Raw genomic sequence first — 23,813 nt, 5'->3', positions numbered from 1 at the left:
ACTCTATTTATAAGCATTTATGCTGTATATATAAGAGGATGGGCATATTATATTAAACAATAACTCTCCATTCGTTTTAGTAGAATAGCCCAAAACCTTCCTCATTCAATTTCCAACCTGGGTGATTTAAATACTATCCTATTTGTTTACTGAACCCTAAAGATGTATCTTTCCACAGCTAGGAATTCTCTGTGATTCTGTCAGAGGCTTCACTAGGTTCTGAAGAGTCCTTAAAAACAAATATCTCTTGCAAGACTGTATCTTACCGCGCTTAAACGGGCAGCAAGAAACATTTAATAGACTGCAGGAGAAGGCATTTACACTAATGCAGATTCAAGAAGTTCCAAAGAAAGAGTGAGAAAAATAGGGAGGGAGGAAAGACAAAGAAAAGCAAAAGTGAATGTGATTTTATTTAGAGACCTACATTTTTCTTTTTATAAAGTATACTTAGAAAGACTTCACTGGCTAAATATATTTGAATGGTAAAATAATTTTAATTAGATTCTAATAACAATGTTAGCTTTTACTTCAACTTATACAGACCGCAATAAAATGTCCAGACAATACCCGCTTATATGGGGTATTTTGTCTTACCTGAACAAATGACTGAAAAGAAATACAGTCGGCCCTCTGTATCCACAGATTCCACATCTATGGATTCAACCAAACACGATGGAAAATATTCCCCCCCCAAATTCCAGAAAGTTCCAAAAAGCAAACCTTGAATTTGCCATGCTAAGGCAACTATTTACATAGCATTTACATTGTGTTAGGTATTATAAGTAATCTAGAGATGATTTAAAGTATAAGGGAGGATGTGCATAGGTTATATGTAAATACTACGCCATTTTATATAAGGGCCCTGAGCATCCTCAGATTTTGGTATCTGCAGGGGGTCAGGAACCAATCCCCCATGAGTACCACGGGATGATCAATAACTCCAGACACAGCAACCCTTACTCACTGCAGTAAAATTGCTTTTCTTTGCTTTTCCATCACAGTGCGAAAGAGGCACGCAGATGTCACCACATGCAAAAATTTCCTACCATGTTATGAAATTACTGAAAGAAAGCTTGCTTAGTTCCCCAAATATTAAACTCAATTTGTTTTGAAACATAAAAGAAATATGATTTAGGAATAGAAATGCTTTCTACTTCTTTTACTTTTAAGGCACCTAATGTCATAGTATACGAGATCACTGAAATTAAAACAGGAGAAACTTAACTAACCACTGACTCTGATTGTGGGATTGAAGAAGGATATCAGCTTCCAGAATCAGGGCCACCAAGATAGAGTGGTTGATTCTCTATGAGAAAATATGGAGGCAGCAAAAGAGCAAACCAGAGCCGAACAGCAAAACACACCTTTGAGTAGGCCTGTGGGTTGTCAAATAGCGCCTCTTCTGACCTTCCACAAAGGATGTTGGCCCTGCTCTGGCCTGAAAAGATCCACAGGAACAGCTGGCAAATCACACTAATGGCATGTTGGTCTCTCATCTCACTGAACCCCATATTACACTAGGCTTTATGCAAATACCTACTACTTACACTTTTAATATTTTCTAAGAGATAGAAATGATTCCCTGAGAAATGTTTGTCCTGTCAGAACAAGCCTCTCCACAACTTGAATGCAGAACTGGCTGTGATAGGTGAGTCTCTGCTCAATTTGCTATAGACGTCTTAAAAAGTAACTTTTTGTTTTTATTGCTTTGTATGTTGAAAGGGTTGTATCTTTGTGGATTTTATCCCCCAAAATTCATTAATTGTAAATCTAACGTGACAAAATAACTTGGTTAAAATTATTCTTTCCAATGGCATAGATAATTAAAATCTATACAATTAGAATTAAACAATTCTGTCTAAAATATTTTTGTTAATATACGTTCATTCATACAAAAAGGCCAATTGTGTTCCCAAAGTTGAGAGAACTAAGCTACCCATCTGTATGTCATTTAGTACAAGAGAAGCAACTGCAGGTTTAAATTACATGGTATTGGATTGCAATTTCCTAACATTGGATGCTTTTCTGCTTTTTTACCTTGAGTCATTTACTAAGGAGTGTTCATAAAAAGTAGCTTAAAGCACAGATGCTTGCAAATCGTTTAGGCAAAGATGTTTCTCTCTTTTTCATTCTCCCTCTCTCAAAAATCTCTCTTTTCTGAAGAAAAAGAATAAAACTGTTGGTCAGTATTGACGAACCATGTCAAGGATTTGTACAAGGAAAAAAGGTAAAATTGAAAACATCTGATTGAAGTAAATAAGACAAACATAAAAGCTTCACTGGTGAATGAAGGGTATTGAAAAAACTTTATTTCATAGATTAGAAATTACTTTTGATCTAAACATTCTTAAAAACAGATTGTTTTCTACTATGAACCATCTCATTAGCTGTGCTACAGAGACCTCGTTTTAATGGCAAGCTTTGAAAGAGTGCTGCTGTACTCTTTTGTTAGTCTCCGTCTTATTTGTAAGGGGGATAAAGATTTCATTCCAGCTTTCTTTGTTTGTCTTTCAAGAACCACTAAAGCAGTATTCACACAAATTTTGTAGGAATGTGCCCTATGTCATAGCCTACAAATTATTTGGTTTTGGTGCACTTAAAGGTCATCTTCCAAATTAGCAAAATTTTCCTACATCCTGGCTTTTCAACCTTAAATATAAATATTGTTTCCTAACTGTAAGTGAGGTTTGTTCTTTAAGAAATGCTAGTGTTTATTTAAAGTTGTCAAACTTTGTACATTTTTATTCTTTGGTCATACTATGTTCTCAAAATAATTAGGCTTTTAAAGTGTACCTAATAGCAAAAGGAAGTATATGTGGACTAGAAACAACCATCGTGATTTAATACTAAACAATGAAAAGTTAGTCAGATTTTAATAAATTTCTTGCCACATAGTTTAATAATAATACACTTCCTGGACAATTGAAAGCTGTACTATTACATTAGCTCTCCTAGCATCATAACCAAAAGCTGGCATATATAAACACAGAAAGGCTTCACTTTTGTCTCTAATTTCCCTTTTCCCTATCAGACTCACTTTTCTAAAGTCATGTGGTGCCACTGTTAATTTCAAAGAAATCATTTCATTTTGAAATTCTAGAATAATTCATTGGATGGTTTCCCTTTACTATCTTCACTTAGGTACTGTAATTTTCTTATTACACAGGGTAATTTAACATTAGTATTATATGACATCTGTTCAATGACCCCTAAATTGGCTTAGAAGTATGTTAGGGAAAGATTTTTTCCTTTATTTAAATGGTTAATAGAGTACTTCGAAGCCACAAGTGAGCATATGTGTATACACACGCAACACAAAGCATATCTGAGAGGGTAATATTGCCACTTTGGTATCTAATCATAACACCATTCCATACAGAGTAACATTGGTATATATCAGACCCACCTTGAACCCTATCCAAGGGCATTTATTTGCTAAAATATGCCCCAAGTCTCTTTTCATATCACAGCTTGTTCCATATTGTTGCCTCAAAGCCAGTGTTGCCTTGCATTAGAGTTCACTTTCTGCCTTGCCTCCTTCCTAGTCACATGACCTTAGACAAATGGGTCTATGTGCTACCACCCTCAGAGGTCTGCTATAAGGATCATAGCAATTAGCACTTAACAAACACTGTCTAAACAAATGCAGTATTATATTATCATTTTGATTACAGTGAATTCTGAAGTTAAAACTGTATTTTAAAAGGTAACCAGATCAGGTATTTCAGTGTGCTGCAGTATTTTATTGGTAATTATTTTTCCATAATAATTCCCTTAGAACAGTATTTTCCTCACAAGTTATCTTTAAAAATGATTAAAATGAGAATTGAAAGAAGAGAAGAAAATTAAAATTTGAGTGCCTACTACGTGCCAGGCACATTTCTAGGCACTTTCACGTAACTACATTTAATCCTCTCAATAATTCTAGGAGGTAAATGTCACACCCATTTTACAGATACAGAAACTGAGGCTCAGAGAGGTTATAACATAACTTACTAAGGACAAACAGCAAATAGATATACTGACTCAAATCCCAGGCTATCTGACTGCAATGCCCATGGAAAAATTATGCTACAAATTTCTTCTTTCTTCTTAAATTATGCAATAACTTTCAGCTTGAAAACTATCACTAACAACTTAAGATAATATGAGAGAAAAGTAATAATCACTACAGTACATCCAGAAAAGTAAAAACATTTGTCTATTAGCCAATGTCTGTATTCTCTGTGTTCATTCCTTCAGCACAGGGTCAGTGACAAGGTTCAAACGGGATTCTCACAAAGTCTATAAAACGTTGAAAGGCTTTTTAAAGTCCTGTTTAGAAGTAAATCAAATCTGTTAACTAAATCTTAGAGCACTTTTAAGTCATAAATCTTATATTTCAGTGCGAAAAAGCAAAACAAAACAAAATCCAAAGATCCCATAACTTTAATTTTGGTCCTAGGATCAGAAAAAATGAAACTATTAAATATCTTCCCAAAATAATAAGTGAATAAGAGATAAGACTATCTTGTTTTGCTTTGAATTAACTAGGTTAAAACAGTAAAGTTCATGTTGAAATATCTTGCTACTATATTTAAAAATGGTGTATTTTAATTTTCACTATAAATTATAATTTTCAGTTGGTTATTAGTCTGTCATACTGGGAAATTAAAGAAACTTTTATCCCAGATGTAGCAGTGTTAGGAATTTCTAAATAAGTGGGCATTTATAAAAACCAAATCTAGTCCATTTTTATAATAGAATATAAAATTATATGCCATGAACCATTTTTCTCTTGTGTTTTGTTTGTTTTGCACTCTAGTAATTTAATAAAGGCTTTAAGAAAAAAATGCAAAGCACAAGAAAGAAAAGCTCCATGCTTGTAGAAGCATGCTCAATTTTTCTGATTTTTTCTCTCAACGTAGACCTATACAGGAAAAACATTCCTGAGATTAACATACAATCTCAGATGCCATGCCACTCTGGCTTCAGTCCTCTGGTTTCCATGCAACTAGGGCTGTAGGACTTTCTTTGAGGACCACTGATCTGACATTTTTCTTACTGGTTTTTTAAGTCATCAAAAATGTTGAGTGTTTACAGAGTGCCAGGCACTGTACTAAAAAATACTCATTCATTCATTCAATATTACTTACTGAGCACCTACTATACGCTGGCATTATTCTAAGTACTTAAGATATATCTGTGAACGAAATAAAGATCCTACATTCATGGAGCTCCCATTCCAGCAGGGGTAGGGGAAGACAGATAAAACACAGTGAAAATAAGTAAGAAAACTATATAGCCTCTTAGAAGGTGTTAAGTATACAGGATGGAGAAAAAGCAAAACTGAGCAGGGCAAAGAAGACTGGGATTGCTAGAAGTAAGGGCTGTAACCTTAAATAGAGTGGTCAAGGTAAGACTCAGGGAGGTGACTTTTGAGCACCGCCCTGCCTTAAGGAGGAGAGGAAGTTGACTATGCTGCTATCGGAAAGGAGAGCTTTCTGAACACCCAGTGGAAATGGCCAATGCAAGAGATGAATACACGGAAAAGTTCATACTCCAGTGGTAGAGATGGAGACAAGTAATTGCAACGCAAATACTAAAACCTGAATATGAATGGAGTAGGTAAACAACAAAAAAAGAATATGCTTTTACATCTGGAAATTTACAATTGCATATCTTGGTACAGACATTGTCTGGCATTACCTTCCTTCCTTCCAAGTGAAATCCTTTAAGCCAAGTGGTGTACTCAAAATAGCTCTCAGAGAGTGCTTGGCTGGACGTTGAACACAGAATTAGACATGTGGTCTCTGCTAATTTGCTCTATGTATTTAATGTCATCCCTTTCAGACTATAGATCATCATTCCCAACCTGGAGCCATGTGTAAGATACTCAACAGACATTCTTTGGTGATGAATTTTTGATAGGCCTAGAGAGCAAAATCCTTTGGCCAAACAATGTTTTTACCCTTCGGAGATAGTTCAGTAACTCTCCGCTTCAGGTGGTAGCAGGGAACATCCATAACTAAAGAAAGTATAAAATTAGTACCTCAACTTAGTTTCCATTTTTTAAAAACATTCTTGATTTTTACATTTAGGTTCAGTTTAATTTCATCTGTCCTCTAAGTCCTAAATATAACACAAAAGGAAAACAAAAAACAAAAACTCTAGATCTTAGGAATCAGAAAGCAGACAATTGTTTCTTTTTAAGGTAAGGATTTGTTTTCCTTTCTATATGTGAGAAAAATCGTATCTTTATTTCTCATAGTAATAATCACATTTAATGCCTTCTTGCTGTTTTTCTATTACTTCATATAAGACAGTTCTACAGAGCAGTTTCAGTTATATTCTATTGATGCATGCACAGAGTTCTAATTAACATTAATGGACGTAAAAGCATGCCACGGCAACACACCATTTTAAACTTCTTGAATTAAACAAGACCATATGGTTTAGTGGTGCATAGTTGAATGATAAAATTGGCCTTCTGGTTTCCATACTGAAGGTTTGAATAGATAAACTAAGAAAATATTTTCAAGGAAATTTTCCTTCCAAGTCTACATATCCTGATAAATTCACCCCTACTCTGATCTTCCATCTGAATATCCTTAGTACTAGTGTATTTACCCTGCAGGGTACTATTTACATGAGCTAATATAATATATTGCAATTATTCTCAAATGTCGTCAGTTGTTTCTGCTTTATTTTCCCAGATTATAAATTCTTTGAAGACATAAACTGTTGAGCCTAATATTAATTCATACCTTCTACAACTATTTATTAAACATCTACAGTGAATTAAGAACTGTGATGTGTACTGGAAAGTTAAAAATGAATAAGTCAAGGTTTCTGCCTTAGGGGAGCACATACTGTAGCAGAAAAGATAAGAAAAACAATCAATACAATGTGCAGTCTTATAGTAAAAATATATGCAAAGTTTTGTGTAAAGAGAGTTAACAAAGAAGACATTAACACTCTTAAACTTTGCCCACCTACATTGACTAGGTCCAATTATAATTGGGATATGGAAAACTCACATTATTTGCAGAAACAGCATCTACAGGGTCACAGGGCCAGAGAAGATTCAAATAGGGGAGAGAACTCCATCCAGACAAGCTGATAGATGTAGTGTGGTCAAATATGAACAATGTCAAGGTGGTAATCAAAGAGTCTTTCGTGTAAGTGGGATTAGCTAATTTAACAAAGCAAAATAGCCAAGGTAAAATGTAGATTCTGATTTGGAAGAGGGAAAATTGGGCAGCTGAGAAATAAGGCAGTTTTAAAATTAAAGGGGAAATATGCCAATGTTTTCTCACTGTAAGTCAATGGGAGTAAATGTATTTGCCACAGTATCTAAAGTCTATTAGTATGATTTTAAATTCTAGCCTTTGATATTAAGTAATCTGTAAGGCTGCATGATTTTCTTGAGAGGTGACAACAGAGAGCTTTACCACTACATTCATCCGATGATACACTCATCTGAATGAACTCTGTAAGACAGAAACCACATTTTACATTTCTTTTACTTGTGGGTTACAAATTTTTTAATTGTTGAATACAGGCGTGATAGTCATTTTATCAGCATTCTCTAAGGGTAGCAAATAAAACTAAAGAGTACTCATCAGTACTTCAAAATGTAATGCAAATACAAGAGCAATGACTTTTGTATTAATGTGGACCATAAAGACTAGAGTTTAGGGAAATATTTAAAACATGTCTTGATCCAAAAAAGCATTTTCTTACTTGCAAAGCATATGAGTAAAAAGAGAAGTTTTAAAGGCACTGCCATCATCAAGTGACAACAGTGGAAGAGAAAGTTACTTAACTTCAAGTCTATCTGATTGCATGTGAAATGTCTGACGAAGTTAGAGTTCCCTGTTTTTAATTTTTTTTCCAGTATGGGTCTTCACTAGAACATCATAGCCAGTACAGAAAAAAAAAAATTTAAAAACAGACAGGCTCATTTCCATTCTACATTTCACATGCAATCAAAAAGACTTGCAAAAAATAGTTCTCTCTCCCATCCTCCCTCACCGCCTTGGGAGCACAGACTGAGGAGATGAGAGGTAACCACCCACAAAAAGGAAGGAAAGGAGCCCCCTCTTAGATTACCATGCAGAATTTTATTTCCATGTAACATCAAGCATGCTTTTGTTAGAAAGAAAATAAAACTTATGTTGTCTAAGAGCTCAGCTTTGTAAATTTCTAAAATTACATTATCACCCAAATCCAATTTAAAATCTAAATTAACTAAGCTCGATGGGCAGAAAATACGTCTGCAATTGCCACTCAGTGGACAGCTAAATCTGAGTCTAGCTATACATTCCAGAAAATCTAAGAGATTCTGGAGAAAAAAAAATTCAAAAAATGTACAGCTTTCTTTATCAGCCAGATAACTAAAGAAAAGGCATAAGACTTCTGAATTATTCAATATATCCTTGAGGGACTGGGGGATAATTTCGGTCATCTTTGCATCCCCAGCACCTCACACTGTGCCCTAAGAAGAGTAAGCCCTAAATAAGTGTATGTTGTATTTAAATACTTATTCAACTCTCCATTTTAATTATTACTATTTAAATTTTCTTCCTAAAAGATGTTTTCTAAATGTTGGCTCTGGCTATGTTTCTTAGAATTTAGTTTAAAAACTGCAACAGTAATATTTGCTTAATAAACCAGTGAAATTTAAAAAAATAATGATGGATTAAATTTTTTTCTTTATTACTACTCTGAATCCTTTATTACCTCTCTAGAGTTCCACTTTCAAATATTTTATTATGACTAATATTCCATTAATTCTCTGGATTTAAGACTATGAGATTACCTAATCCAGCATTCCCCAAAACATATCCTGTGAAACACTGGCTCTGAAAACAATGTTCACAAGTAGTTCCTCTTGAGGGTTGAGGAGAAGTTTCTATAGTCAAACCAGATCAGGAAAATCTAGGTTACATGGGTTTCCTAATAAAGACTTCTTACAGACTTTCTTATGCTGATGTGCATTATTGAACATGTGGTATTTTGACGCACCATTATTTTATGCTCCACCAGAAAAGTAAAAAAGAGTTGTCAATCAAACCATGACACAATACTTTCTTATCAAAATAATTTTTAAGCTGCATCCTCATTACCAAGATGATGAAATGTAAAAACAGCTCATCTTAGAATTTATAAAACATGGTAGTATGCAAAGTTTCTCCATTTGATGACGGGATCAGTTTTACAGGGTATTAGTAGAATGAGTGTTCATAATTTGGGAACTGATGATCTTCTAGTCCAAAGCCCTCATGAGGAAACCAAGGCTCAAAGAAGTTATGTGACCTGGTCACACACCTGGTTAATGAGAGCAAGCTCCTCGTTTGCAGCTCTCCTCATTTAATTCTCTCATTCAATATATTTCTCTCTTGAACCAATGCTTTGTTGTACATTAACATGCCCATCTTTCACTAACCCATGTGCCCACAGCCTGTTCTCACCCCTACACCACCATCCTCCCCTCCTGCTACCTCCTGCTAATTATAATTACATCTACGCGTTCCTTCAATATCCTCCAGGAGGACTGTCATTACTTCAAATCCTAATCCAAGAAGCTAGTCAGCCATTCTGGGCAGAAAGAAGCACGATGCTTCTTACTTCTTCTACTCCTTCCTCCAATAGTAAAGCAAAGGAGGAAATGTGTAAATAGAATCATAAAAACACGAAGTATGTAACTCCCTCCATTCTATAGATAACAAAATTTGGACCCAGAGTGGCCATCTTTCTCAGAATGTGCATTCCTTAAGAACAGAGATCACATTACTTACTACGTGGCATTATTCTGATACATAAGATGCTGCTACTTGTTCATCACCATTCATTCATTCAACGAATACTTATTGAACACCTATTATGTGACAGACATAATTCTAGTTGCTAAGACGGAGTAGTCAACTAAACAGACAAAAAAATCTCTACCTTTCTGTAGCTCACTTTGCAGGAACCAAGGGTTTTCCTGTAATAGAAATAGATTTCGATGATCAAACCTATCAGCATTCCCAGACTTATTTGATGTTCCACCCCTGACTTTTTATATTTTTCCAGTTTATTCTCCCTTACAGACAGGGATTAAAGTTGCACAGAATAAATTTCTGGGAAATGTCAGATAATGTTAACACTTGAGGGTAATATCTATCTGTGAACGATTTGACAAGAGTGTATTTCATTCTAAGTTTACAGATGAGGAATAGGAATAAAAGGTACAAAACAGATTCTGGGGCCAGAGAGCAAGTCGGTGGTAAAAACAAACTAGTAAATGCAGATTATGCTTCCAGTCTCTTCATCAATACCAGTAACAGGACAGCAAGCTCTGAAACTTGCTGTGATGTTATTTAAAATTTGCACAAGAAATATTAAACTATTAATCAAAACGGAATATGCCACGAAGAGCATATTCTGTAAGCGAACATGCATTTCTGTAACAAAACAAAATCTTAAAAACTATAGCTATAGAATTTTAGATTATCTTTGCTTGCTTAAAATTTAAGTAATCTAGCGAGTTAGATTACCAGTCCATTCTTCACTTGCAATTACGTGGTTGAATACAATAAATATATCTAGTGTTGAAGGAAATGCTTACCATAGTAGTAACTGAGTAAATTTAAATTCTATAAATGTGTAGCTCTTAAAAATCACCTAAATAACGGATATCTTTGTCATCACATGGTGTGTGTGTGTGTGTGTGTGTGTGTGTATATATATATATATACACATATATATATATGTATATATATATACACACACACACATGTATTTTGGCTGTGCACACAGCATACAGGATCTTAGTTTTCCGACCAGGGATTGAACCTGCACCCCCTACAGTGGAAGCATGGAGTCTTAACCACTGGACCCCCAGGGAAGTCCCCATGGTATATTTTTATAACATGCATTTTTAAGTGACTAATACAAGTGCAAATATACTAAATGTAAAAAAGAGAGAGAAAAACGAGGTAATTAAAATAAATAAAATGGGGATTTTAAATTTTCAGATGGTTGATTTCAAATGCAAAGACACAAAAATAATTAGAGATAATTTGCCACTGCATCTCGGTAAAATCTATTCAAAGCATTTTAAATTAAAATGTATCTAGCAAAAGCGGCCATAAGAAATTCAGTCTCTAAATAAAATGTTTGGGATGAAGCTATAAGCTAGAAAAGACTGACAATGAATATTCATCAAGTATTTAGCCTCAATATTAGCGACTCTTTGTGAACTCTCATTCACGTTCCACTCCTTCATTAAACACGTGTTTGTTAAGAGCAAAAGATGGCTCGTTTTAATAAATCCTTCTATGATCTGTCAGGTAAATTACTGTGAACATGTTTAGATAAAAAAACTTCTAATAATTCTACCTATATGATTCCCCAAAAGTGCATATTGTCTAGATAAACTAACTCTGTAGAATTATCATTTGTTTTCAGAACTGATAATATTTTATATTCTTTAGTCGTTAACTAGAGAATTTCTCAAACAAAATTAAAATTTATTTTTTGTTCATGCCCATTTTATCTCTGTTGCTACTAGATTTTGCTATGTATTTTATAATTATTAATGTATGTGAAGAATTTATTCTATATTTAAGAAAAAATTAACAAAATCCACATTTAACAAACCATATGCCCAACACCTTATTCATACAGATGTATTTATCATTCTATAGCAATTTAGCCTTGTGCACAAATGACTTTTAAAACTCATCTAATAATCATATGCTGTACAGCAACTTTTCAGCATTAACTAATACTTTGTTATATCACGGAGCTACTAAAACATTTTGTTTTAGAAAAGAATATAGCTGCATTAGAGTACTCATTAATCAACATTTTAAATATAATTTTTCTTAGCTTCCAAAAATATTTTTATTCATGCAGAAAAGGATTCATGCTTAACAGTCAACACGTTAAACTCATAACATTTTCAAGATTCTATAAAAATTCAAAACATAGCAAAACAAAATGTGAAATTTTCTTTAATTCTTGGGTGGTCTGCTGAAGAAAATTTAGCTACATATAAAACTATAAATTACTGTTAAATCAGCTATTTGGATACAAGATAAGTTAATTTATGAAAACGTGTTTTAGTTTATAGAAAGTCTACACATGATAGACAATTTCGATGAGATGTCCAAGCACAAGGGAGTTGGAATCCTGTTGAAAATGGAAAAAGGTTTTGCACTCTACAAGTACTGTTTGAACATCATATAAGCATAAAAATTTGTGGTTGTAAATCCATGTGTTCTTAACTGAATATTCTTTACATACTTTTAAGTTTTCACAATGCACCTATGTGCTAATGATATCAATAACCTTTCATGCGGTGAAAGAATGTAAATCTAGTGCCATCTACTGGGAAAAGTAGATACCGTTCAATCAATTAATTGCAAATTATTTTGTGAATTAGGGGAGTTGAAATTTGAATGTCTATTGTCTTAAAAAAACATTTGTTTCTTAAAAAAAAAAACTCCCCCAAAGCACTTTCAATATAAATAAATAAGTTAGGTAAGATGAACATGTAAGAATGGTGAAGTTGGAGAATAGAAGGCATTAAACTGAACTCATGGGAGAGAATTTCATTGGTGATATCAATACAGAAATAGGAAATTATACATTCTGACTAGAGTTTTTATACTGTTTTGTGTTTAGAAGGCAGGCTCTGAATCTGTGGTCAAAGAGACCTCTCTTATGAGTATCAGAATATCTAATAAAAAATCTTGAAATTATATGAAAAATTGTATAGGTGCACATATGTATTTTCTGGAGGAGAAAAGCGATAACTTTTATCAAAAAAACCCACAAAAAAACATGGAAATGGTTCGTGTTTTCAGGACGCAAAATGGTTAAAAATTAAAACTAATATAGAAAACCAATCTATTCAGTAAGTGAACAACACACCAATGACTTCAATTTTTTTTAAGGTAAATACAATGTCAGATGCTATTAATGAAATATTGCCAGCTCCAACTTGAATAGTAGTATTCCTTGTTTATGGATATTGCTCTGGTGCTTATCTGTATTTCCTCTTTACAAATGCAGAACTTAAAGCACAGCAAACAATATTAATTTGCTCCAGAGAAAAGCAATCAAAAGAAACAGAGTTCTTAGTTCTCATCGTAAGTGTAATATGTACTTATTCCCTTCCTCAAACAGTTTATCACCAAAACTCAAATTGTTTGAGAGAAGAAGTAAAAGCAAGTTTGGATAATATACTTTGAATCTGTGTTACCATTTTTTTGTGTGTGCTGTTGTTGTTATTTGTTTAGCTACAATGTGATTTATACCTGAGAAATCTACCATATTGTATTAATGCAATAAAGTGAGAAAAGAGAAAGTTTTTTTACAATATATTCAAAAGGTAACCAAACTATGAACTTTAATTTAACGTCCTAATTAGATTTATTTGAGACCCAAAAGAGCCTCAAATAAATTTGTACTGTCTGTTATAGCTATCACTTCACCTACATGTAAACTTTCCAAATGTTTATTCATTCATTTAACAAATATTTATTAAGTGCCAGGCACTGTGCTAAGCTCTGGAGGCAGAAGCCCCTGATTCTTAGAGAGCTGTACTTACACAGATGATAGTCCATGACTTGCAAACACCATTTGCAAAATTTCTGTCTTTAAGACTTCTAATTTCTGCATTGGAATATTATGACATAATATCTTTACAAGCTGCATAAACTGCCGAGTAGCTCTTCAATTCATGGAGACTGTTAAATATGCCACTAAAGTCAAGAGTAACAACCACATATTATGTGTATGATGTTAGAGAAAAGCACAATTTATCACTGTAATTAGTACTATTTAGACAAATACTCTCACTTGGCTGAAAGCTACCATGATATCTAGTCTAACCTACAATTAGACTTCATTTCTATCAAGCAGTGAAACTATGTATAAAATTGTGCTTCCTAATCCCTCCTAAGATAATGCTTCAGTCTTGATTTAGATGCAAGGAATTCTAATGTTCAAACATGGAAAATATTTCTGTCCTCCCACCACAACCAAGCAGATTTTTCTATAAATTCCCAGCCATTAATTAGTACTGAGTTTTAAGATTTGACTAACCCAAAGCCAAAGTAAAAACAATGACAGTTCATAAAATCACAGAATTTCAGAACTGAATAGATTATCTAATTTAAATTCCTCATTTGAAAAATAAAGAGACTGAGATCTGGAGAGGTTTACTGATACGTTCAAGGTCTCACAAGTTAATGACAAAGCTGTGGTTAGTTTTCTGACTCCTATTCCAGTGCTCTTTTTAATACATAAAAGAAACTGCTATAGGAAATTAAGAAGAGCTCTGAGAGAAAAAAAAAATTACCTTTAATTACAAACATGAGCAAACCATAACTCAGATGCACTTAATAAGCTCTAAATTGAAATTATGCCTTATTTAAAAATAAGAAGAAAAGGAAGTCGAAGCTGAAAAATGATAGGTCAGCCTTCTGGAATATGGCCTTCATATAGGTCAATCCAGTTATAATCAACTTTAAGAGCCTGTTCCAATTATTTTTCAGTTCTGGAATTATTTCATATTGAATAAAAACTAAAATTAGTAGGGTACTGGCTAGGGAGCAGAAATCTTTTTGATTTACAGAGATTTTTGTTGCGATGGGTTTTGACCAGGGAACAGTAAATTAAAGCAAGACGTCAAACTTTTACCTTAATTTCCTATATCTCCAATTTTGACCTCTTCCCTTTCTACTTGTATAAAGTGATAAAGACCAGAATTTCCATTTCAATTTCATTTTTATTTTTCAAAATTTAAATAGTTTGTTTCACATTATTGTTAAACTTAGCAATTTCTTCAACATATTTATGTTTCTAAGAGTAAAATTCTGTCAGAGAAATGGATGGTAACAAAGATTTTGCTAACATCAAAGTTATAAAATACGTGGACACTGGAAGACTGAGTCTCATAACACTTTAAAAAATACCGGGTGCTTGAATGGCTAAGAAATTATGGAATACTATTTTAGTCAAATCATTTATCAAAATAAAATGGGTTTACAAGCCCTAAGTAAGAAAGACCGAGTCTCTCTGAGCTTCCATCAGTACTGGATAGTAAGAATAAAAGAAATGTGTTGTATGTTTATAGGACTTGAATCTGGTTCAGCAGGATGTATAAGTAAAATAAAGAGATCAAAACAACAGATTGAGATGGTTATTTCTCAAACATAAAGTGCATTTGTGGTTCCGATTAAAGTAAAAATAGTTAAATGAAAGATGGGACATATTTAAATGTTTTTAAAAGTCTATTGTACTAGAAAAATACAAAATATATATGTATGTATATTGATACAGATGTCTACAGTGAACTAGTGAACATTTATATATAGTGCTTACTACATGCCAGCCACTGTTCTAAGCGCTTTCCACATCCTAACCTATTTCATTCTCACAGCAGCCCTTTCAGGTAAGTACTATTATTATCCCCATTTTACGAACAAGGAAGCCAAGGCACACAGCCAGTTAAGTGGCAAAGCCGGAATTCAGATCCAGTCAGATTCCAGAATTTGTGTGCTCAAGCATTGTACTATAATGGTTACTTCTTAAACATTACCAGCTTTGTTGAATTTATCTTTGAATCATTTGATATCAAAATTTAAAGACACATATTTTGATTAAACAATTTCATTATGAAACACTTTAATCCCACAGTTGTCATATATCGAGGGATACCATGTTAATTAATAAGCTTCTGTAAATACTTAGCCTCCTTGGTATATGACAAACTCATGTTACAAGAACTATGCTAGTGCTCTCATATCTTGGGTTGTTTGTTTTATTCCAGTGGAAAACATGGTTATGTATCAGTTAAATAACTTTCATACTACAATTATTATATGTAGTATATCATTATGGAAAAGTTCCACATGGCACAGGAACTACATTGGTTGATGCTCTCCCTCAAGCTTACATACAATTCAACAAATAAACCTTGTCAGTCCTACAACTTGAATTTCTCTCTTATCTATCCCCTTCTTCCCAAACCTACTGTAATGATCATTGTTAAGGCTCTCAGTACCTCATGAGTCCCTCCAGCCTCAAGGTCCTCCAACATACTCAATGGTGGCATGCAGGGGCAGGGGAAGCGAAAGTGTCAGGAAGAGTGGTTGTGGACCCCATGCATTAAGCTTCATTGGCCTCTCAAGTCACCACAACTAGACATAAAATCTATTTTTTTTTAAAAAATAGCGCATTTACTAGTCAAGTACAGCTTCAAGACAAAAGCCTTATCCTTCTAATTAAGCCTTATAATTAAGTTGCCATCTCCACCTTCTCATAGAAATATCTGGAACTAGCACTGAACCTTCCATCATACTAAATCAATAATCCTTATAAAATGCAAATCAAGTCATTTTACTCCCCCTTCCTCCCTTCCCCAAGATTTAAATTTTTTAAAACATCATATAAGGCACTACATGATTTGGCTACCTTCCTTACCTCTTCTACTTGCCCTCACCTACCCAAGCTAGCCATATTAAGTAACCTGCATTTCTCTGAACATACCTTGCTCTTTCAGGTCTTCATGTTTTTCCCACACTACTTCATATATTAGAAATGTCCTTCCCTCTCCTTGGACATCTGGCTAACTCTTGCTCATAGTTTGAAATTCAACTCAAGCACTATATCCTCCATGAAGCCCTCCTTAAACTTCAGAGACCTTCCCTCCCTTCCAAAATCTCTTCCCCTAAGCAAAGAGCTAGAAGTACCCTCTGGATTCCCCTAACATCCCAGGCATAAATACTTTTAGTCTAGTCTTATCACCATATGGTTCAATGGTCTTCACACAGTTCCAACTCCATCTTGTGCTTGTTAAAGAAATTGGCTTGATCTTGTTTATCATTGTATCCTCACTGCTTCACACAATGTCTGGCACTCATAGTTAATATTCAATGAATATTTAATGAGTTGGAATTAAATTCTTTATACAGTATAGTAATAGAGATATGTATACTAAAAGAAAATATAAATAATATTGACAATAATGTTCACAGACTATATCTGGCCATAGTGATTTTCATAATAAAATTAAAATATTAAACATGAAATAAGCACATAATAAAATTTTGGACTTTTATGTCTCAGTTGTTTAAATGCTTAAACTCCCATTTTTAAAAAGGGTGGTGGCTCTAATTTAAGAACCAGTGAACACATGCTATATTAGTTCTCTTTATTTGGTCATTGTTAAATAGAACATGTTTTCTTTATAATAACTAACTTTATTACACTAAAGCTGCTCGTTTTAATTTTTTCTTTCTAAAGGAATGACCACATGTGGAATGAAAAGCATTTTCATTATCCTTTAACGAGATGAATGTCCTATTTTGTGTGATTTGGAGCAGTTTCTTATCAAGGCTGCCAGCCTCTTATGAACATTACGATTTTCAGATTGTAGTGTGCGTTAAAGAACAAGAAGATATCAATGAAATATTAGTGACAATTATATACTGAGCAAGGAAACTGGACAATGTTTCCAGGGGTTGTAAGGACTGTGGAAATGAATGGTACTCAAAGTAGAGTGGTGATTTATAACCAATTTCCGTCTTCAAATTAGGGCCCAAGTAAAAGAAAACGAAATTCAGCAAAGGATTATGGTGTATCATTTCCTGCAGCAGAAACACTCCCCCACCCGGACCAGTGCCCTTACTAAGTATAGTACAAGAAGCAGCAACCTGAGGGAAGCCCACAGGCTCGCAGGGCTACTGGCTGGTTCTTTGTCACCAAATGCAGCAGGTTGAATGCAGACATCACTGTGATATCTTCACCAACAAAACGAGAGGCAAAGAACAGGGGCAAGAGCTGAGTAAGACAAAAAAAGAAAACAAAAACAAATTAAAACATCACAAATGTTAAACACATTCACTGCACGATTGATGGTTACGGTTTTATCTGGAACTGAACACACACACAGTGCTAATAAATTTCAAATGCCTATTTTTCATATGGTGGGCTTACTTTCAACCCAGGCTTATTTATATCTTATGAATAAAATACACACTATATAATAGCAGTGTAATCTGTGAACACATTTTGCAAGAGGTTGAGAAAAGAGACGAAGTTTAAAACAGTTGAAAGGAATTAACATTTACTGAGTTCCTAACAAGTGACAGGAACTGTCTAGGGCCAAATATAAATATATTACGTCATTTAATTCTTACAATAAAGCTAGAAGGTAGGTTTTATCACCCAATACACATGTGAGGAAGCCAAGGCTCAAAGGTCCAAGGGCACAAAGCAAATAGCCAGTGGAAAAAAAATTAGAAAACCTTGTTCTACACAACTACAAAGTCCCGCTCTCTCCTCATACCACGCTGCCTTCTTCCAGCAATTATTTGCAAATCTCCCTCCCTGGAGAAGACTGCAAAATACTGTAAGATTAAGAGATTTCTTTTGTTAGAGTTTCATATTTTTAAAAAAATAGAGTCAAATAACCTAAGGACAACTAGGAGGCTTCACTTTATAAATAGTGTTAAGTTTGAAGAAGGCATATCAACCATGAATTTTCATTTGATTTTATGATTTATAATTTCTAGATCAATTCTGTAAATAATGTTCAAAATCTAGCCTTAGAAAGGGTAAAAATATTTTTTAAAGCTTTTGGAAATGAATCATGTGGAAGGATCTCAAAACTGGGTGAATGTTAAACTTTAAAGAAAAGTTCAGCTAGGATTTTCCTTAAAGTTTTGTACAATCTTTCAGTTGGTAAAGATTAACTTCTAATGAAGGTGGAAGATACTAAATTAACAGTAACTTCTAATATTTTATTTTAAATTAGCATTATAAGTGACCTTAACTACTAAATGTCCAAAAATGGATATAAATTTAACGTCTCGTTCATTTCCTGACCCTCATCCCTCACCCCACCCCCCCAAAATAAAAGTCTGCTCCTGGTCTCTTCTGACCTCCTCGAAGAACAAACACATAATAAACAGTAATATATTTTACCAAATCATTCTGGAGTATATCTGACACAAATCTGCTTGTATTAACATGCCTGAACTCTGATTTCTCCAAACTAAACTCACTACAAAACTAAAACATTTTTGTGTTACTAACTGGAGACAAAAGGGAGGAAGAGGGAAGGTAAGTATCACAATGCACAGCCTGAAAGAACCATTAAACATAAATAAACATGTCATTTTTCACGAGTGACTGCAGAGCAGGGAAAAGAGAGCATTCCTTTGGAGCAGACTACTGACTAATAAAAGATCAAAGGTCTATACCTCACAACACTATAAATAAAAATGTATTTTTTTCCTGTGACCTTCTCTGTGAGGAATAAAGTACGCACGGTAAATGTAATTACTTAGCAAAGCTGCAGCCTCATTGTGCTCCTGCAGCTGACTATAAAACGTCTTCCTATCCTGTTTCATCAACTGCTGTACCAGGCGGCCTGCGCGCCTACCGATGGCCACGGCCATCTGGCTTGTGTCAAAGCCAGCGCACAGGAAGAAAGGGAGTGATGTCACTCTGCAGGTCAGGCAAAGAACAAAGATGCATTCTACAATGAAAAGCTGAGGGCCTCAAATACCAGGGGGCCCTCCAGCATGATATGACGGAGTGATTTAATGTTCTGCCGGTTGCATTTATTTCTACCCAAATAGCCAGGGCTCCATCTAGTGGCAAATTAGTTTTGCCCAGTTTTCTTTAAAAGTGAACCCAGCTACATTAGCACCAACAAAGTAGAGCAACAATGTGATTACTTTTAGAGCTATCTAACCTTTTTTACACTGAAGAATGCAAAAGTACAATTTATCACAGTGCTCTCCATTGTCAAATCCTACAAAGCATGCATTTCATAGGTTAGGATTTGATATAACCCTAATTATTTTAATGTTTGCAAGGATAACTGAAAAAGTAGCTAATTTTGCAAAAATGCATATAAAGTGACATTACGTACACACTACCCTGAAAAAATGTAGCTGAGGTGGAAAGTGAAAAACAGTTCTAAAGAATGGATACATGCATCTGGATGCCTTGGTGAAATCAAACTCATAGTTATATTCCACAAAAGAATCATAGTTAATATGGCTCTAACATGTGACACCAGGAGCAACTGTTCTTTAGAACAGAAAAATGAATATTTTTATGCTGAAATGATTTAACAAATTTAATTTTTTTAACAAATTTAATTTTTAACTAATGTTCTTCCACTTAGTTTTTCTTTCTTTTTTTTTTAAAAAAATATTTATTTATTTTTTATTTTATTTTTGGCTGCATAGGGTCTTAGTTGCGGCTCGCAGGATCTTTGTTGAGGCATGCGGGATCTTTTGTTGTGGTGCACCAGCTTCAGGGCACATGGGCTCTGTAGCTGTGGCACGCAGGCTCTCTCGTTGAGGCACACGAGCTCAACAGCTGTGGCACACGGGCTCAGTTGCCCCGCGGCATTGTGGGATCTTAGTTCCCTGACCAGGGATTGAACCTGCATCCCCTGCGTTGCAAGGCGGATTCTTTACCACTGGCCACCAGGGAAGTCCCCACTTAGTTTTTCTTAGTTTATGTTTGCAATAAATGAAATCAAACACTGACAAACCAATCTAAAATGCAGAATACATTTAGATGAAAGATATATCACAATGGATGGGTGTGATCTATGAGATCAGACTACCTGAGTTTGAATCCTTGTCCGGCTCCTAAGGAATTGTGTTACCTTGGAAAAGTTGCTTACCCTCTCAGTGCCTTAGCTTCCTCAACTCAAAAATAACAATTAAATAAGTTAATTGGTAAAAAGTGCTTGAAATAACTCCTGGCACATAGTATATGCTCACAAACATTAGCTCTTATTATTATTTAAATATACAAATATTTGCTTTATTTCAGAATTATATGAATTGGAAATTTCTAACAGTCCATTTATACCCAATCCTACTTAGGGTTAGCAGGCCATTCTGCAAACATAGAATCCTATTTAGGCCAGAAGATGTACTACTCTTGGATTGATTTCCATGGTAGGATAAAGATCTCCTCAGGATAATAGTCGATGAAACCCTTGCCATATGGCAGGCACCGTTCTAAGCACTTCATATTTATTAGCTCTTTTAATCATCAGGAACTTATAAGGTACATATTATCATTTTCCCATTTTTAGATGTAGAGATTGAGGCGTAGGGAGGTTAAGTAATCTACATAAGATTTTAACGGCTGGTAAGAAGCACAGCCCTTAAGTAACTGGACGGAAAGATTTAACAGATTTGAACCCAAGCCATCTGTTATAGTTCCAGGGCCAGTGCTCTTGACCACTACACAACTGGCAATGAAAAGCCTGAGGTTGTTACCAATCCACTCTAGACACTCTGATTCTATGTTCTCCTAATAGACAATGTGGCTGATAGATTTAATCTTTCTGTCCCACCACATGCAGCTCCTCTTTCCCTTTCACCTTCAAATCGTTTCTCTAAATGCCTTGGATACATCTTTAGGATATATAACCTAAAGATGCCTAGAATTGAGTCCACTTGCACCTACCAAAGCTTCAATATGTTGATAATACAATACTTTTGAGAGTCAAACAAACCAACAGCTACTCCTCCCACTCCCCCCGCAAAAATATCTGAGTTTCAATTAGGCAGCTTTTTTCCCATTGTGCTCCCTGAGCTGCTTGGATGAGGACCCTAGCCAGAAACAATCCTAAGTCCAAAAAGAGGCAAAAGAAGCACATTCTTCTAAGTGGTGACAATCTTTGGGAAAAGAATTAGCATTAAACACCCCCTAGAAATCAGCACTGAGCAAAAACCACCCAGAAAATCTATAATTCCTCAAGTTTATCCTCAACTTCTTCACTTTTGTATTGCTTTTGACTCAAATAATTGCACCGATGAATAACATTTATAGATAACCAATATTTTTTTTTAATGCCAGTCACAATTTACACATCTTTCTAATCTCCCAGAATATCTAGCACATCACTTTGAAATTATTTGGTGTTAAAAAATATGGGTTGAACAATACCTAATGAGCAGTATCACACTATGTGTTGAGAATAGAATTAGATTACATAATTGTCTATAATTTTCTGCTTAAATTTTTTAATGATTCCCCATTGCATATTGCAGGGTTTCCCAAACCATGTTCTGTGAAACAGGCAATACCCCTTCAAACAAATTTAGTAATGGAAATGCTACTCAATATAAAGGGTCTGAGAGGCTTTACAATAAAATGCACCTGCTTAACTTTCTCTCAACTGGTGCCTCTCAAATGGTTTTGACCTTACAAAACCCCTTCCTTTCCTATCGCCACCCCACAGAACACATTCTGGTAAATCCTTTGGATAACATCCAAATTCCTGAACAAAGCAACTAAAGTTCTACATCTAGCTGCTGCCTAACTCTTCACCCCTTTCTCTTGCCATACCTCCACATTCCAACCCACCCCATGCTCCTGCTATACCAATATACTCATAACTTCCCCCAAATAGGTCTGCTGTTTCCTATTTCCACCTCCACACCTTTCTTCATTCCATATCCTTACTGTCCTTTCACCACTCCCAACTCCCACCACTCCTAACTTCTCCCATTTGGGTCCCCAGTGAGGCACAAAGCATGATGTCATATCCCCTACAACAATTTTCAAGGCACTGATTTGCCTACATCTCTGTCTCCCTCTTCTAGATTATAAACCTCTTAAGCATAGGGACAGTGTCTTTTTCATCTTTGTATCCCAATACCTGGCACCTAACAGCCATTCATTTATTGAGTGAAAGAATGACTATATAAGTAACTGATTCTATGGAAATGAGTTTTCTGGATCATCATTTCCCACCCTGCTATCTCTGCCATCTCAACTGTTAATGGTGCTTAAATGTAAGAATCTAAATTAAAACCAGTTGGTTCCTTCATAGGAATCAGCAGTTTCTGTGAAGAGGTGGGAAGTTGAAAGTGCAATCTGACTTGAGATCTAGATAATTCAAATGCCCTATTTTGGTCAAAAACTTTTACTTCTCCATCTTTTTTAACCCCTAGAACTCTGACATCTAAAATTTGACTAACGTTAGTTTGTTAGCTTTTGGGTTTGGGTTTATTTTTATTTCCTTTCACTTCTTTCCTTGCAGTTGAACAATCAACTGCCAAAGACATGATATAAACAGGGAAGCGGGGAACTTACAAAGTTGGTAATTAGCTCAAGAATAAATGAGCTGATTGTGCTAGTGGATTTAAAGCGTCAAACCACCTAAAGGTCAAATCCCTTTCCAATAAATGCCAAAAGAATGTTTACATCAGTGCTTTTCCACAAGCTAGTAAAATGTCCCCCCCAAACTGCAAGGGCCAGCCAACAGTTGACAAATTTGAATTTTGTCAGGTAAGGACAAAATAAAAACAAAAAGCGCCAAACCCTAATCTCACCATAATATCAGAAAAGAAAATTATATTAACACCAAGAACTCAGAAAGCAATCTCAAGATAAAGAACATACTTTTGAATAATATATTTAAGTTTTGTGGGAAAACATTTCATTGTTGCTATTTTTCTCATTTCTTTACGAAAAGAAGGCACTTCATCATGGACTAGCATTTGGAAACCACTAATTTAAATGTCTACAATAAAGTTCTATACCTGGCACCCAGTTTATGCTCAACTAATGTTTGCTGAATGAATGATCAATCAGTCATTTACTTCTCAAAATCAATTGGCCCAATTGCAGAATCGGGCATCTCTTTTATTAAGCAGAGATCTTTCTGTATTTGTTATAAGAAACAATAGAACCCTGGCTACTCAGAATCCTCAGTCTTCCAAACCATTTAGAGATAACACTTTTCTTTAAATAGACACATTTTATTTTATTTATTCTTTGAT

General features: G+C 34.7%; 1 protein-coding gene across 3 annotated transcripts in view; it reads right to left on the bottom strand.

Annotated features, from left to right (window-relative positions):
- MSRB3 (methionine sulfoxide reductase B3) overlaps positions 1-23,813 on the bottom strand; it is a 175,049-nt gene that overhangs the window by 115,353 nt on the left and 35,883 nt on the right. For 2 of the 3 annotated variants that reach the window (XM_027106930.1, XM_027106929.1), the window contains exon 2: positions 17,697-17,823. The exons of the other annotated variant lie outside the window; for it this stretch is intronic. In XM_027106930.1, coding sequence (XP_026962731.1) covers positions 17,697-17,772 — 76 coding nt within the window. In that variant the 5' untranslated portion in view covers positions 17,773-17,823. The remainder of the gene's footprint in view (positions 1-17,696; positions 17,824-23,813) is intronic. 3 annotated transcript variants of the gene reach the window in all.

The sequence above is a fragment of the Aethalodelphis obliquidens genome, unplaced genomic scaffold (genome assembly GCF_003676395.1).
Source record: "Aethalodelphis obliquidens isolate GAN/ISIS:26980383/991018 unplaced genomic scaffold, ASM367639v1 scaffold8, whole genome shotgun sequence".
NCBI lineage: Eukaryota > Metazoa > Chordata > Mammalia > Artiodactyla > Delphinidae > Aethalodelphis > Aethalodelphis obliquidens.
Note: the sequence above shows the minus strand (reverse complement) of the source record. Positions and strands in the feature narration are given on the sequence as shown.